Consider the following 15,517-nt stretch of genomic DNA (forward strand, 5'->3'; position numbering starts at 1 on the left):
AGCCTTTTGCCTGAGATACTATCTATTAGCTACAATCAAACTGGCCTTAAAACCCTTCAACTTAGACTTTGCAGAGTCTGTGTCTTTTACGACCTGTCTGAAAAAAAGCAAAGTATAACATTACCTTGTTAAAGGAGCAGCATCGTCACAGCCCATACACATAGACACGAAGAAAGCGAAATTGATCCTTACCTAATGTAACTATTAGTTCAGAGCCTGCTATATATCTGATTGCCATGTATAGCAGTATTTGGTATTAATGTATAATAAATTGTGTAACTTGAAATCTAAGCCTGAAGACAGTTCTTGACTTTGCCTTCTCCTTGACCAGCCTTTAATAAACTGAAACTCAGAGCGTGGCCACAGGGTGAAAGAAAATGTACTTACTATGTAAAGACCCTGTCTTCCCCACACAGCCCCAGGGTGACAGCTCTAATTTCATGTACTTTGTGATGAACAGACTGGCGTCAACCACATTGCGACAAGCAGGCAATATGGGGAGGCGAAGAAAAGATTTCACTGAACGATGTCTGAAATACAGTTTCTACTTCAGTTACACAGGTGGTCTCTGACATAAGACACCTACAGGTTAACCTCAAGGTTGACCTTTCACAGATGAAGAACACCTGTGTAAGTGTTATGGGCAGATTTGACTGCGCCATCTTTTAGAAAGGCAATTTCCACCACATCTTGAATCCTCATGATTCTAAATCCTCCAGAGCCAGTACATTTTGGATCATGTTGCTTAAGAAGCAGGCATCTCTTCAAATCTAGGCCAGGTTCCTATTATCACATTGCTCTCTGTAATCCTCCTCCTTTATTTACAAGACCAGATGGAGAACAGGAGTGAGAATCAGAAGATTTAATAGATGTGATAGTGGGAAAATTTGTAGGTGTGAATTTTAGTTGGAAACCTAAGTGAAGTGTGCTGATGTTCATGTCCACTTTAATCTGATTACAATACCTGGGAGGCAGACTATCGCTGAATTAGTACACTCTGCAGGTTATGAGAGAAACATCAGTACCCTCGACAGTGCAAGTAATGGGTTTGGCCTCGATCACTCAGGTTGATGGGAAAGAAAAGGGCAGCATGGTGGCTCAGTGGTTAGCACTGTTACCTCACAGCGCCAGGAACCCAGGTTTAATTCCAGCCTCAGGTGACTGTGCAGAGTTTGCATATTCTCTCTGTGTCTGCATGCGTTTCCTCCGGGTGGTCTGATTTCCTCCCACAATCCACAGATTTGCAGGTCAGATGAATTGGCAATGCTAAATTGTCCAAAGTGTTAGGTGCATTAGGCAGGGGTAAAGGTAGGGATCTGGATGGGTTGCTCTTTGGAGGGTTAGTGTGCACTTCTTGGGCCAAATGGCCTGTTTCCATATTGCAGAGAATCTAATCTAATTGGTTTGATGTGCAGTTAGGTAATTTGGCCGTGCTAAATTGCCTATAGAGTTCAGGGATGTGTAGGTTAATTACATTAGTCAGGGGTAAAATGTGGAGTAGGGGAATGGTTGTGTGTGCGTTACTCTTCGGAGGGTCGATGCGGACTTGTTGGGCTGAAGGGCCTGTTCCTACACGATAGGGATTCTGTGATTCATGCGAAGTACAGAGGCTGAACAAGAAAGTGTAATTTTAAACTGTGAATTTGATGTCAAATCTGATATAGAAAATAATATAAAGAAAAAGATTAATTAAGAGAGAGATAAAAAGATGAAGATGTTTTAAATCATCCCGTATGTATTTGCTCCTATTATTTGAAAGCATGGTGTTAGCTTTCGCATGTAGATATATTTAAACAACCTGCTCTGACATGTTATTGTACACCTCTGAAGCACACAAATCCTAAAGCCAGGTCTCATGGCTCAGAGTTAGGAACAGTAGTACTGCCACAGGAATTCCCAGTTTTGCATTTAAGTTGACAACACTTAGCTTTACTGCCCACCGCCTTTCTAAACTCTTCCCGAGTTGCTAATCTGCCCTATGCTGACTGAAATACACAGGCTTCCCATAAAGCAGTGTCTTGACATATTCTATGGCCTTGCCCCATAGTATCTTTGTAATGTCTTCAAACCCTACAATTGTGTGAGACTTCTGAACTCCTTTAATTCTTCCCCCTTGTGCATTCTTAGTTATAATTCCCCCACCATTGGTGGCCATGTCTTCTGTTTCCTAAGCTCTGGAACTCCCGCCCTATTCCCCTCTGTCTCTCCGTCATATTGCTGTTTTAAGACACTCATTTACACACACTGCATTGACCAACCTTTTTGGTCTCAGTGTCAAACCGTCTTTTATAATTTTCGTATGAAGTACCTTATGAACATTTTGTGGGTTAAAGGTGCTATATAAATTCAGGTTGTTGTGGCTATGAGGTATGTACAACAATTCTGGCCGTTAATGCATTTGAATGGCAACCAGACCTAGAGGTTCAGGTACATAATTCCCTAAAATTTGCATTACATATAGATCACATAAGAGCATGCCTGCCTTCATTACTCAGACCTTTGAATACACGAGTTGGAACGTTATGTTGAAGATGGACGGACATTGGTGAGGCCTTTTATGGATTACAGTGTCCAGTTCTGGTCGTCCTGTTATAGGAAGGATATTATTAAGGTGGAGAGGGTTCAGAAGAGATCTACCAGGATGTTGCTGGGAATAGAGGGTTTGAGTTATGAAGAGAGGCTGGATAGGGCTGGGACTTTTTTCACTGGAGTGATGGAGTTGAGAGGTAACCTTATAGACATTTATAAAATCATGAGAGTGAATGGCAGGTGTCTTTTTCCTACGGTTGGAGATTTCAAGACTAGAGGGTGTATTTTTAAGATGAGTGAACAAAGACTTTGTTGAGAGGCAATTTTTTAACGTAGTGGATTGTGTGTGGAATGAGCTTACAGAGGAAGTGATGGATAGATGTGAGTACAATTACAAACGTTTGAAATATATTAAAATTATGAATCACCTAGCATTTAGCATGTGGAACTTATGTCGAGAGAAAGTGATGAAGTCAAATGCCTGAAAAGGAAACATGGAGGACATAAGAGAAAGGGAAATTGAAAGGCTGAGATGAAGCAGTTGGAGCCTTGTACATTTTAAACTCTAGTACAGACCATTGAGTTGAATGGCTTCTTTCTGTTAATCTGTGTATTTCCATGTTAATAATGGTGAGTACAGATAGTCTCCCTGCTATTTCTACAGCAAAATGCCTCACATTATTGAATAGAGAATCATAGAATCTCCACAGTGTGGAAGCAGGCCATTTGGCCCATTGGGTTTACACCTACCCTCCGAAGAGCAAGCCACCCAGACCTTCCCTATCCCTGCAATCCTACATTTCCTACGGCTAATCTACTAAGCCTGCATAACCCTGGGGCAATTTAGCATGGTCAGTCCTCCCAATCTGCATATATTTTGGACTGTTCGAGAAAACACCCAGAGGAAACATGGAAATGCATGGAAACTGTGTGCAGATTCCACACATTGTCACCCAGGGCTGGAATCGAACCCAGGTCCCTGGCACTGAGACAGCACTGCTAACCGCTGTGCCATTATCTTTCAAACTGTACGTGTCATTTACAGGGTAGTTTCGTTATCTGTTTTTCTTGTGAATTATTGAAAGTATTGTCCCATAAGGAAAGATTAACCTGAATGGACAGGTTCTAAACTGTGCAGTTTAGAACAAGGAGTGATCTCATTAAATATTGTTTTTATTAATTTGTGAAACATAGTTGCCACAAGCTGGCCAGCATTTATTGACCATTCCTGGTTGCCTTTTAGAAGGTGGTTGTTAGTTAACTTTTCAAACCATTGCAGTCCACTTTGTGTGCATTGATCCACAATGGCATTAGGAAGGGAATTGCAGGATTTTGATTCAGCAACAGTAAAGGAATGGCCATATATTTGGGATGGTAAGTGGCTTGGAGTAGAATTTGCAGGTGATGGTATTCCCATGTCCATAGCCTTTGTCCTTCTGGATAGTACTGGTCATGGGTTTGGAAAGTGTTGTTGAGGATCTTTGGTGAATTTCCACACTGCATCTTCTAGATCATAAACACTGCTGCTACTGATTATCAGTGGTGGAGGGAGTGTATGCTTATAGATATAGTTGCTTTGACCTGAATGATGTCAAACTTCTTGACTGTTTTTGGAACTGCAAAGTGGGGAGTGTTCCATCACAAAACCTCACTTGTGCCTTGTAGATAATGGGCAGGCTTTGAGAAGTCAGGAGGTGACTCCTGGCCTCCAACTTGCTCTTGTAGCCAATGTGTTAATGTGGCAAGTCCAGTTGAGTTTCTGGTTAATGGTAACCCCCAAGGATGTTGACAGCAGGATAGTTAAGTGTCACGAGGCTGTGGTTAGCTTGTCTGTTAATAGTGATAGCATTTGTGTGGCATGAATATTGTTGCCGTTTCTGAGCCCAAGCCCGTATATTGTTCAGATCTTGTTACATTTGAAAATGGACAGCTTGAGTATCTGAGAAGTTGCGAATGGTTCTGAACATTGTGCAGTCATCTGAGAACACCTCACTTCTGACCCTATGATGGATGAATGCATATTGAAGCAGCTGAAGATGGTTGGACCCAGGACTACTCTGCGTTATTCTTGCAGAGATGTCCTGGAGTTGAAATAGCTGACTTCCAAAAGTCATAATCATCTTCCTGTGTGCTAGATAAGACTCCAACCAGAGTTTAATCCATTGATTCCAGTTTTGCTCAAACTCCTTGATGCCAAACTTGGTCGATTGCAGCCTTGATGTCCAGGGCTGTTACTGTCATGTCACAGGAATTTAGCTCCTTTGTTTATGTTTGAACAAAGGCTGAACATCTTAAACACATAAAGATGGATCAATCCCTACGACCTGATCAGGTGTACCCTGGAATTCTGTGGGAAGCTAGGGAAGTGAATACTGGGCCCCTTCCTGAGATATTTGTATCATCAATAGCCATAGGTGAGGTGCCAGAAGACTGGTGATTGGCTAACGTGGTGCCACTATTTAAGAAAGTGGTAAAGAAAAGCCAGGGCACTATAGACTAGTAAGCCTGACATCGGCGGTGGCGAAGTTGTTTGAGGTAATTCTGAGGAACTGGATTTACATGTATTTGGAAAGGCAAGGACTGATTCAGGATAGTCAACATGGCTTTGTGAGAGGAAAGTCATGTCTCACTAACTTGATTGAGTTTTTTATAGAAGTAACAAAGAGGATTGATGAGGGCAGAGTGGTGATCGTGATCTATATGGACTTCAAGAAGGCATTCGCCAAGGTTCCTCATGGTAGACTGGTTAGCAAGGTTAGATCACATGGAATATAGGGAGAACTAACCAATTGGATACAGAACTGGCTCAAGGGTAGAAGACAGGTGGAGGGTTGCTTTTTCACTTTTTGTCATTTACTTAAATGATTTGGATGTGAATATAGGAGGTGTAGTTAGTAAGTTGGCAGATGACATCAAAATTGGAGGTTTAGTGGACAGTGTAGAAGGTTACCTCAGAGTACAATGGGATCTTGATCAGATGGGCGAATGGGCCGAGTAGTGGCAGATGGAGTTTAATTTAGATAAATGTGAGGTGCTGCATTTTGGGAAGGTGAATCATGGCTGGACGTACACACATGGTGGTAAGGTCCTGGGCTGTGTTGCTGAGCGAAAAGACCTTGGATGCAGGTTCATAGTTCCTTGAAAGTGGAGTCATAGGATTGTGAAGAAGGTGTTTGGTATGGTTACCTTTATTGGTCAGCAAGCCAAGCAGCAGCTGAAGGTGGAGAAGGTTATAACTGAAACGTTGACTGCTCCCCCTCCTGATGCTGAATGGCATGCTATGACAGAGAGTCGCAGAGATGTACAGCAAGGAAACAGACCCTTCTGTCCAACTTGTTCATGCCGATCAGATATCCCAACCCAATCTAGTCCCACCTGCCAGCACCCGGCCCATATCCCTCCAAACCCTTCCTGTTCATATACCCATCCAGATGCCTCTTAAACGTTGCAATCGTATTAGCCTCTGCCACTTCCTCTGGCAGCTCATCCCATACATGTACCACACTCTGTGTGAAAAAGTTGCCCCTCAGGTCTCTGTTATATCTTTCCCCTCTCACCCTAAACCTATACCCTCTAGTTCTGGACTCCCCCACCCCAGGGAAGAGACTTTGACTATTTATCCTACCTATGCCCCGCATGATTGTATAAACATCTATAAGATCACCCCTTAGCCTCCGACGCTCCAAGGAAAACAGCCCCAGCCTATTCAACCTCTCCCTATAGCTCAAATCCTCCAACCCTGGCAACATCCTTGTAAATCTTTAAGGAACCCTTTCCAGTTTCACAACATCCTTACGAAAGGAAGGAGACCAGATTTGCACACAATATTCCAACAGTGGCCTAACCAATGTCTTGTAGAGCCGCAACATGACCTCCCAACTCCAAGACTCAGTACTCTGACCAATAAAGGAAAGCATACCAAACGCCTTCTTCACTATCCTATCTACCTGCGACTCCACTTTCAAGGAGCTATGAACCTGCACTCCAAGGTCTCTTTGTTCGGCAACACTCCTGAGACCTTAACCATTCAGTGTATAAGTTCTGCTAAGATATGCTTTCCCAAAATGCAGCACCTCATATTTATCTAATTTAAACTCTATTTGCCACTCCTCAGTCCATTGGCCCATCTGGTCAAGATCTTGTTGTAAGCTGAGTTAACCTTCTTCGCTGTCCACTACACCTCCAATTTTGGTGTCATCTGCAAAACTACTAACTATATCTCTTATGCTCAGATTCAAATCATTTATATAAATGATGAAAAGTAGTGGACCCAGCACTGATCCTTGTGGCACTCCACTGGTCACAGGACTCCAATCTGAAAAACAACCCTCCACCACCATCCTCTGTCTTCTACCTTTGAGCCAGTTCTGTATCCAACTGGCTAGTTATCCCTGTCCATGAGATCTAAACTTGCTAACCATGGGGAACCTTGTTGACATGCATTACTGAAATCCATATAGATCACGCCCACCATTCTGCCCTCATCAATCCTCTTTGTTACTTTTTCAAAAAACTCAATCGAGTTTGTGAGACATGATTTCCCACGCACAAAACCATGTTGACTATCCGTAATCAGTCCTTGCCTTTCCAAATACATGCACATCCTGTCCCTCAGGATTCCCTCCAACTTGCCCACCACCGACATCAGGCTCACTGGTCTATAGTTCCCTGGCTTGTCCTTACCACCCTTCTTAAACAGTGGCACCACGTTAGTCAACCTCCAGTCTTCCAGCACCTCACCTGTGAGTATCGATGATACAAATATCTCTGCAAGGGCCCCAGTAATTATTTCCCACAGAATTCGAGGGTACCCCTGATCCGGTCCTGGGGACTTGTCCACTTTTATACATTTCAAGACATCCAGCACTTTCTCCTCTGTAATATGGACATTTTTCAAGATATCACCATCTATTTCCTACATTGTATACCTTACCCTTTTCCACAGTAAATACTGATGCAAAATACTTGTTCAGTATCTCCCTCATCTCCTGCGGTTCCACACAAAGGCCACCTTGCTGATCTTTGAGGGGCCCTATTCTCCCTAAGAGGCTGGGGCTATTTTCCCTGGACCGTCCGAGGCTGATGGGTGACCTGATAGAGGTTTATAAAATCATGAGGGGCACTGATAGAATAAATCGACAAGGCCTTTTTTTCCTGGGGTGGAGGAGTCCAAAACTAAGAGGGCATAGTTTAAAGAAGAGAGGGAAAAGATTTAAAAGGGACCTAAGGGGCAACGTTTTTCACACAGAAGCTGGTGCCAATATGGAATGAGCTGCCAGAGGAAGTGGTGGAGGCTGGTACAATTATAACATTTAAAAAGCATCTAGATGGGTATATGAATCTGGGTCAAGTGCTAACAAATAGGACTAGATTTATCTAGGATATCTGGTCAGCATGGATGAGTTGGACTGAAAGGTCTGTTTTCATGCTGTATATCTCTATGACTCCCAAGTATAAATTTGAGAGTGAAAAACCCATCTGAAATCCAGTGCAATGTTAGCTTTTACTTGGTTTGGATTGCTGATGACTCCCAATGCAAAATCTTTGCTCCAGATTGGAAGCACATTATGCTTTAAGATTCTCAGTTTTGTTTGACTTGAGCTGTTTCATAGAAATGTAGCAAATATGATGAGGAGTAAACCATTCGCCCCCTTCAAGCTTGCTTTGCCAGTCATTATGATCATGTTGGCCCTACTTTTTCTTTGATCCCTTTAATCCCAGGTGCGAAAACCAACATCTTCTTGAAATCATGCAATGTTTTTACCTCAACTGTTTTCTGAGATAATGAATTACATTAGATCACCACTGTCTAGGTGAAGACATTTCTCCTCAACTTCATCCTAAATGGTTTACCCCATATCCTCAGACTGTGCCCACAGTCCTAGACTCCTTTCACCATTGGAATATCCTTCCTATAATTTACTTGGTCTGATCAAGTTAGAATTTTGTAGGTTTCTATGAGATTCCTCTCTCATTCTTCTAAACTCTAGCAAACATTCTAACCAATTTAACCTGCCCTCATCCATCAGTCATACCATCTCAGGAATGAGTCTAGTAAATCTTCGCTGCACTTTCTCAAGAGTCAGGACATCCTTCCTCATATGAGGAGACCAAAATTGCATGCAATATTCCCAAGTGTTATCTCAGCAATACCTTGTATGATTGACATGCAAGCAAGACATCCCTGCTCATTGCACATGTGCCATTGCACATGACTGTATTTATATAGCTGTTTTCACCACTGTTGCCAATCTCACAGAACTTTATGAAGTACTTTCACAGTGTATTCATTGTTATAATGTAAGAAGCTTTTTCTCATTCGTAGGATTTGACCTCCACCAACCACAGCTATTTTCCATTGTGCTAGGTATGGCTTAAACCAGTAAACAGTTGTCGATCTGATTCCTATTGCCTCCAGTTTTAATACACCTCCTTGCCACACTTGGTCAAATGCATCTTCATATCAAGAAATGGCATTCTCACCTCACCTCTGGCGTTTACTTTATTTGTCATGTTTGAACCAAGACTGTAATGAGGTCATAAGTGGCCCTGATAGAACCAAAACCGGCATTAGTGAACATGTTATTGCTAAAGAAGTGCTGCTTGATAACACTATGACGATATCTTGCATCACCTTACTGATGATTGAGAATAGACTGATGGGCTGGGTTTGACTTGTCATGCTTTTTGTGTATAGGACCTAGCTGGTCAGTTTTACACATTGTCATGTAGATGTCAGTGTTGTAGCTGTTCTGGGACAGCTTGCAGCAGTTTCTGGAGCACTGGTACTATTGTCAGAATGTAGTCAGGGCCCATACCCTTTGCAGTATCAAATGCAGCTATCACGTGGAGTGAATCGAATTGGCTGACGACTGACATCTATGGTGGTGGGAACCACTGAAATAAGTTGAAATACGTCATTCACTCAGTATTTCTGGCTGAAGTTTGTTACAAATGTTTAAATCTTATCTCCTGTACTGATGTGCTGGGTTCCCCCTTCAAAGCTTCCTCCTTTGGTGAGTTGATTAATTGAAGAACTGCATTCATGACTGGGTGTGGCAGGACTGCGGGGTCTACGATCTGATCCGTTGTTTGTTGAATCACTTAGCTCTGTCACTTGCTGCTTTTGCTGTTTGAGAAATAGTTCTATTTTGTAGTTTCACCAGGTTGACATCTCATTTTTAGAAATGCCTGGTGCTGCTCCAGTCATGTTCTTCTGCTCTTTTCATTGAATCAGGAGCCAAACATATTATTGTGGGTTTGGAGTCACGTGTTGGTCAGACAGTAAGGATGGCAGAGTTTCCTCCCTAAAGAGCCTTAGTAAGCTAGATTTCTTTTTCAGTGACAATCATAGGTACTCTTAGAAAGACCAGCTTTCAATTCCACGTTTTTGCTAAATGCCATAACCTTCCAGCACCACCTCTGGATGTTAGGGATAAAGGAATATCTCACTAACCTGATACTCTCTTGGATTAATTAGTTACTATCCTATATTTAAGATCAAAAGCAGAAATTGCTGGAAAGACTCAGCAGAATCTGTGGAGAGAAGGCAGAGAAAATGTTTCAGGTTCAGTGAGCCTTCAGGGTAAGTTTGTAGATAACACAAAAATCAAAAGCTTGGGGACTTTTTAGCTTTTCTCTAGACACAATTAGGAACAAATATCAATTCAGGATTTGCTGAAAATGGATTCATACCGAAACGTAGGCAGGTCTTCCTTTGCTAGGACGAGCTCATCAAATCCCTACAGTGTGGAAACTGGCCCTTCAGCCCAGGAAGTCCACACTGACCCTCCAAAGAGTAATCCACCCAGACCCATTCACCTACCCTATTATTCTATATTTGCCCCGAACTAATTCATCGAACCTTCACATCCCTGAACACTGTCAGAAATTTAGCATGGCCAATTCATCTAATCTGTACATCTTTGGATTGTGGCCTCAACCGGAGCAACCAGAGGAAATCCACACAGACATGGGGCGAATGTGCAAACTCCACACAGACAGTCACCCAAGGCTGGAATCAAACTTAGGTCTTTGATGAGGAAGCAGTGCTTACCACTGAGCCACCATGCTGCCCCATTATTCCATGATAGCAGCCAGGATAATTGTACACTTTGTCAGAGAAGATAACACGGCAGCAAGTATTTAAACATTGCATTTGTAAAATGAATGGGAAATTTCCTCAGCTTTATCGAGTCACACAGCTGCAGAGGGAGAAGAATAGAAATTGGAGGTGTCACGGCGTACATCATTGAAACGGTCTCCTTCTTAACCCAGAAATGTTAAACAACCTCTGATAAGGATTCTGAACCTATCAGGTGAGGACATTTTGAGGTATGGTGGCACAGGGGAGGGGGTGTGTGGTGTTGGTTTCTCTGTGGTCTGATGGCTCCCCATCAACATTTCTTCTTGTTTTCCACCAACCTCCCCTCCCTACACAAGGAGAGCAAGTAGTTTACTGCCCAATGCTTCTCCCCTCCCTGGGGCTCCTTGCCCAATCAGCTAAGTATTCATGAGATAGGAGCCCATCGTCTCTGCAAGTTTCAGATTATTTGAAATACTGATAAGAAACTTTATTTTTCCTGGGATTTCAACGATAGCTTTGAATCTATTTCAGTTGCACAAGCAGTCCAGGACATGAAAGTCTCCCAGGAGGGTGTCAAACTGGAATTTTCACAGATGAACAGTAACAGTGAGTGTTGAATGAGCACCAAGCACTTCTTTGTGTTTCCCACTTAAACTGGTCTTTGTACTTGTTTTTTGTAAGGCTCTATTGCTTTTCTAAAGAGTCACAGGGACAAGGAACTACTTTGCCTTTTCCAGAACAGTCTTAGCTGTGTTTAAATGTCACCATATCATTCCCTATTCATTCCTCTCTGTATTTGAGTTTTACCTTCCTTTATAATTCAAGGCTTTTATGACTAAACTTTATGGATGGAAATGTGTTGCTGGAAAAGCGCAGCAGGTCAGGCAGCATCTAGGGAACAGGAGAATCGACGTTTCGGGCATTAGCCCTTCTTCAGGATTCCTGAAGAAGGGCTAATGCCCGAAACGTCGATTCTCCTGTTCCCTAGATGCTGCCTGACCTGCTGCGCTTTTCCAGCAACACATTTCCATCTCTGATTTCCAGCATTTGCAGACCTCACTTCTTCCCATGACTAAACTTTATGTCAATTACTCGGTGTCGAAAAGTGTGGCATTTTTCTAGCTTATGCCGGAAACGTTGACTGTCCCGCTCCTCAGATGCTGTCTGACTTGCTGTACTTCTCCAGTACCATAGTTTTCGACTCTGATCTCCAGCATCTGCAGTCCTCAATTTCTCTCAATCAATTAATTGTTGCACTTTGAATTATATTGAATTGAATTTATTGTCACGTGTACCAAGGCACAGTGAAAAGCTTTGTCTTGCGAGCAATACAGGCAGATCACAGAGTTAGGTAGCATAGATAAGTAAATAATAGGGAAACAGCAGCAAAAAACAAAAACACAGGTACTGGCAAATGTTAAGAGTTTGTTTATCCATTCATTATTCTAACAACAGGAGGGTAGAAACTGTTACAAAACCAGCTGGTGTGTGTGTGTTCAGGCTTCTGTACCTTCTCCTTGACGGTAGAGGTTGTAAAAAACATTGCCAGGGTGGGATGGATCTTTGAGAATGCAAGCGGCCTTTCCTTGACAGCGGGTCTGGTAGATGGATCCTTTGTGATTGTCCAGGCTGAGTTCGCCGCTCTATGTAACTGTCTCCGATCTGGAATGGTACACCATACCAGGTGGTGATACGTCCAGACGGAATGCTCTCAGTGCACACTTACTCTCCTAAACAATCTGCTGTTGGAAAGTCCCTTTCATTGCCGAATGGAGGCTTTTTGCAGGTAAGAGGGAGGCTTTCAAGATGAGATAATGAGAGTTCTGGAACAATATGCCCCTGCTAATTTGAAGAGCAAGGCTGGCAGAAGTAGGGAATACTGGATGACTACAGATATTGAGGCTCTAGTAGAGGAAAGGAAGAAGGTATAGACAGCTGGGATCAAGTGAATCCCTTGAAGAGTATAGGGGATGTAGGAGTACCTCTGCGGTCATCTCCCTCCAAAACAGGTATGCCGCTTTGGATACTGTTAAGGGAGATGGTTCACCAAGAGAAGGCAGTAGTAGCCAGGTTGGCACCATGGCTGGCTCTGCTCTATAGAAGGATGAGAAAAAGAGTGGAAAGGCTCTAGTCATATGGGATTCAATTGTAAGGGGAGTAGATAGGCGGTTCTGTGGTCAAAAGCGAGACTCCTGAATGGTAATTTGCAGCCCAGGTAGACAGGTCAGAGATGTGTAAAGAGGGTGGGTGAACAGCCAGTTGTAGTGGTGTATATAGGCACCAATGATATAGATAAAAATCAGATGAGGTCCAACAAGCAGAATTTAAGGAGTTAGGAGCCAAGTTAAAAAGTAGGATCTCAGAGGTAGTAATCTCAAGATAGCTGACAGTGCCACATGCAAGTCAGAGTAGAAATGAAAGAATAAGTAGGATGAATTCTTGGCTTGAGAGAGAGTGCAGGAGGGAGGGGTTCAATTTTTGGGACATTGGGACCGGTTCTGGGGGAGGTGGGACTATAGCAACTTGGACTTTCTGCACCTGGGCCGGACTGGAACCAGTGTCCTTGGGGGTGCGTTTGCTTATGCTGTTGGGGAGGGTTTAAGCTACTGTAGCAGGGGGTTGGGATCCAAATGAGGTGGTTAGTGGACAAGAAGAAGGTAGTAACTAAGCCTGTAAGAAACTAGATAACGAAGTCAGCATGACTCGGGGAAGAATGGGAAGAGAGCAGACGATGAACACAAAGAGACAGGAGATCTGAGGTGCATTTGTTTTAATGAGAGAAGTGTAGCAGGTAAGGCAGATGAACTTAGGGCTTGGATTAATACCTGGAAGTATGATGTTATTGTTCTTACTGAGATTTGGGGCATGGTTGGCAACTATAAATGATTCAGGTGGAGAGAGGAAGGTAAAAGGGGTCGAGGAGTTGTATTACCCGTCAGAGAGGACATCACAGATATGCTGAAGGAGGGCACTATGAAGGACTCGAGCAATGAGATAATATGCGTAGAGCTCAGAAATAGGAAGGGTGCAGTAGCAATGTTGGGGCTGTACTACAGGCCTACCAACAGCGAGCGGGAGATAGAGGTACAAATAAGTAAACAGATAATGGAAAGATGTAGGAGCAACAGGGTGGTGGTGATAGGAGATTTTAATTTTCCCAACATTGACTGGAATTCACTTCATGTTAGAGAGCTAGATGACACTAAGATTTATGGAGTAGCAGATAGTGAAGGAGACTGCCAGAGAAAACAGCAGAATATAGATAGATTGGAGAGTTGGGCAGAGAAATAGCAGATAGAGTTCAATCTGGGCAAATGCGAGGTGATGCATTTTGGAAGATGCAATTCAAGAGCGAGCTATATGGTAAATGAAAAACCCTGGGGAAAATTGATGTATACAGAGATCTGGGTGTACAGGTCCATTGTACCCTGAAGGTGGCAACGCAGGTAGATAGAGTGGTCAAGAAAGCATACGGCATGCTTTTCTTTATCGGATGGGGCATTGAGTACTAGAGTTGGCAGATCATATTGCAGTTGTATAAGATTTTGGTTCAGCCACATTTTGAATACTGCGTACAGTTCTGGTCGCCACATTACCAAAAGGATGTTGATGCTTTGAGAGGGTGCAAAGGAGGGTGACCAGGATGTTGCCTGGTATGGAGGGTGCTAGCTATGAAGAAAAGTTCATTAGGATTATTTTCATTAGAAGGACAGAGGTTGAGGGAGGAAACTGCTTGTGGGCTGCAAAATCATGAGAGGTATAGACAGGGTGGATAGCAAGAAGCTTTTTCCAAGAGTGAGGTAATCAATTACTAGGGGTCACGAGTTCAAGGTGAGAGAGGAAAAGTTTAAGGGAGATATGCGTGGAAAGATCTTTATGCAGAGAGTAGTGGGCGCATGGAACGCGTTGCCAGTGGAGGTGATAGAGGCGGGTACGATAGCGTCATTTAAGATGCATCTAGACAGATACGTAAATGGGCAGGGAGCAGAGGGATACAGATCCTTCAAAAATAGGCGACAGGTTGAGATAGAGGATCGGGATCGGTGCAGGCTTGGAAGGCCAAGGGACCTGTTCCTGTGCTGTAATTTGAGTACTGGAGTTGAGACATCATGTTACAGCTGTACAAATGAGGGCATAGGCATAAGGTGAGATGGGGAAGATTAAAATGGAAATTGCATGGTCTACAGGAGATCTCTGAAGTCACCTCCCTGACCACAAAGAGGGGGGAGTGAAGTGGGAGATGGAACGGTGCAGGGTGACACGAACACACAAGATGGCCACTGAGCCATAGGTTAGCCACTTGACATACAAGATGGCTGCCGGACCACAATATAGAGAGAGACAGCAGAGCAAACACAGATACTGCCTGGGGTCACCAGGATGCCAGCGCAATATATTCACAACCTAGTTGATTAGTTTAAGGTGGGTGGGGGAGAGAATATACACGAGTAGCGTACAGTGCCCACCAAAGTGTCTGGGTCCAGACAACACCTTTGATGGAAATACTAATTGTTTGATACAGACTAAATACAAAGTGCTAATAGCCAGGGCTGCAGTAATTGTCCTTCTCAGCAACTAGCGCCCATTACTACAGCAATGGACTTCTTCACAGACGTTGAAATTGACAATGACTGCACTGAAATTAACAAAGGCTGCACTGGAACTGACAATGACTGCACCGAAACTATCAACGATTCTGCAATGTTTACAATAAACAAACTATGTCACAAAGATAATAACCTCATAACTGACCTATTATATTACAAAATGTATAAAAGTACCTTGACATGTGCTCTGGGTGAAGGTAAGGCTCGCAGCTGACCACTGTGCTGTTGGTCTCTCTCTCTCTCTCTCCCCGGAGCTCTGGTATTTGTGCAATAAAGTCTGTTGTTGAACCCCGAC

General features: G+C 43.2%; 1 protein-coding gene across 1 annotated transcript in view; it reads left to right on the forward strand.

Moving 5' to 3' along the window:
• LOC148136470 (uncharacterized) overlaps nucleotides 1–15,517 on the forward strand; it is a 132,628-nt gene that overhangs the window by 50,210 nt on the left and 66,901 nt on the right. The window contains exons 8-9 of the mRNA XM_087983274.1: nucleotides 554–628; nucleotides 11,147–11,221. Of these exons, the coding sequence (XP_087839400.1) occupies nucleotides 554–628; nucleotides 11,147–11,221 (150 nt within the window). The remainder of the gene's footprint in view (nucleotides 1–553; nucleotides 629–11,146; nucleotides 11,222–15,517) is intronic.

This window comes from Chiloscyllium plagiosum, unplaced genomic scaffold, assembly GCF_037043375.1.
Source record: "Chiloscyllium plagiosum isolate Xiang-an unplaced genomic scaffold, Cpla_swu_hap1 HiC_scaffold_45, whole genome shotgun sequence".
Classification (NCBI taxonomy): domain Eukaryota; kingdom Metazoa; phylum Chordata; class Chondrichthyes; order Orectolobiformes; family Hemiscylliidae; genus Chiloscyllium; species Chiloscyllium plagiosum.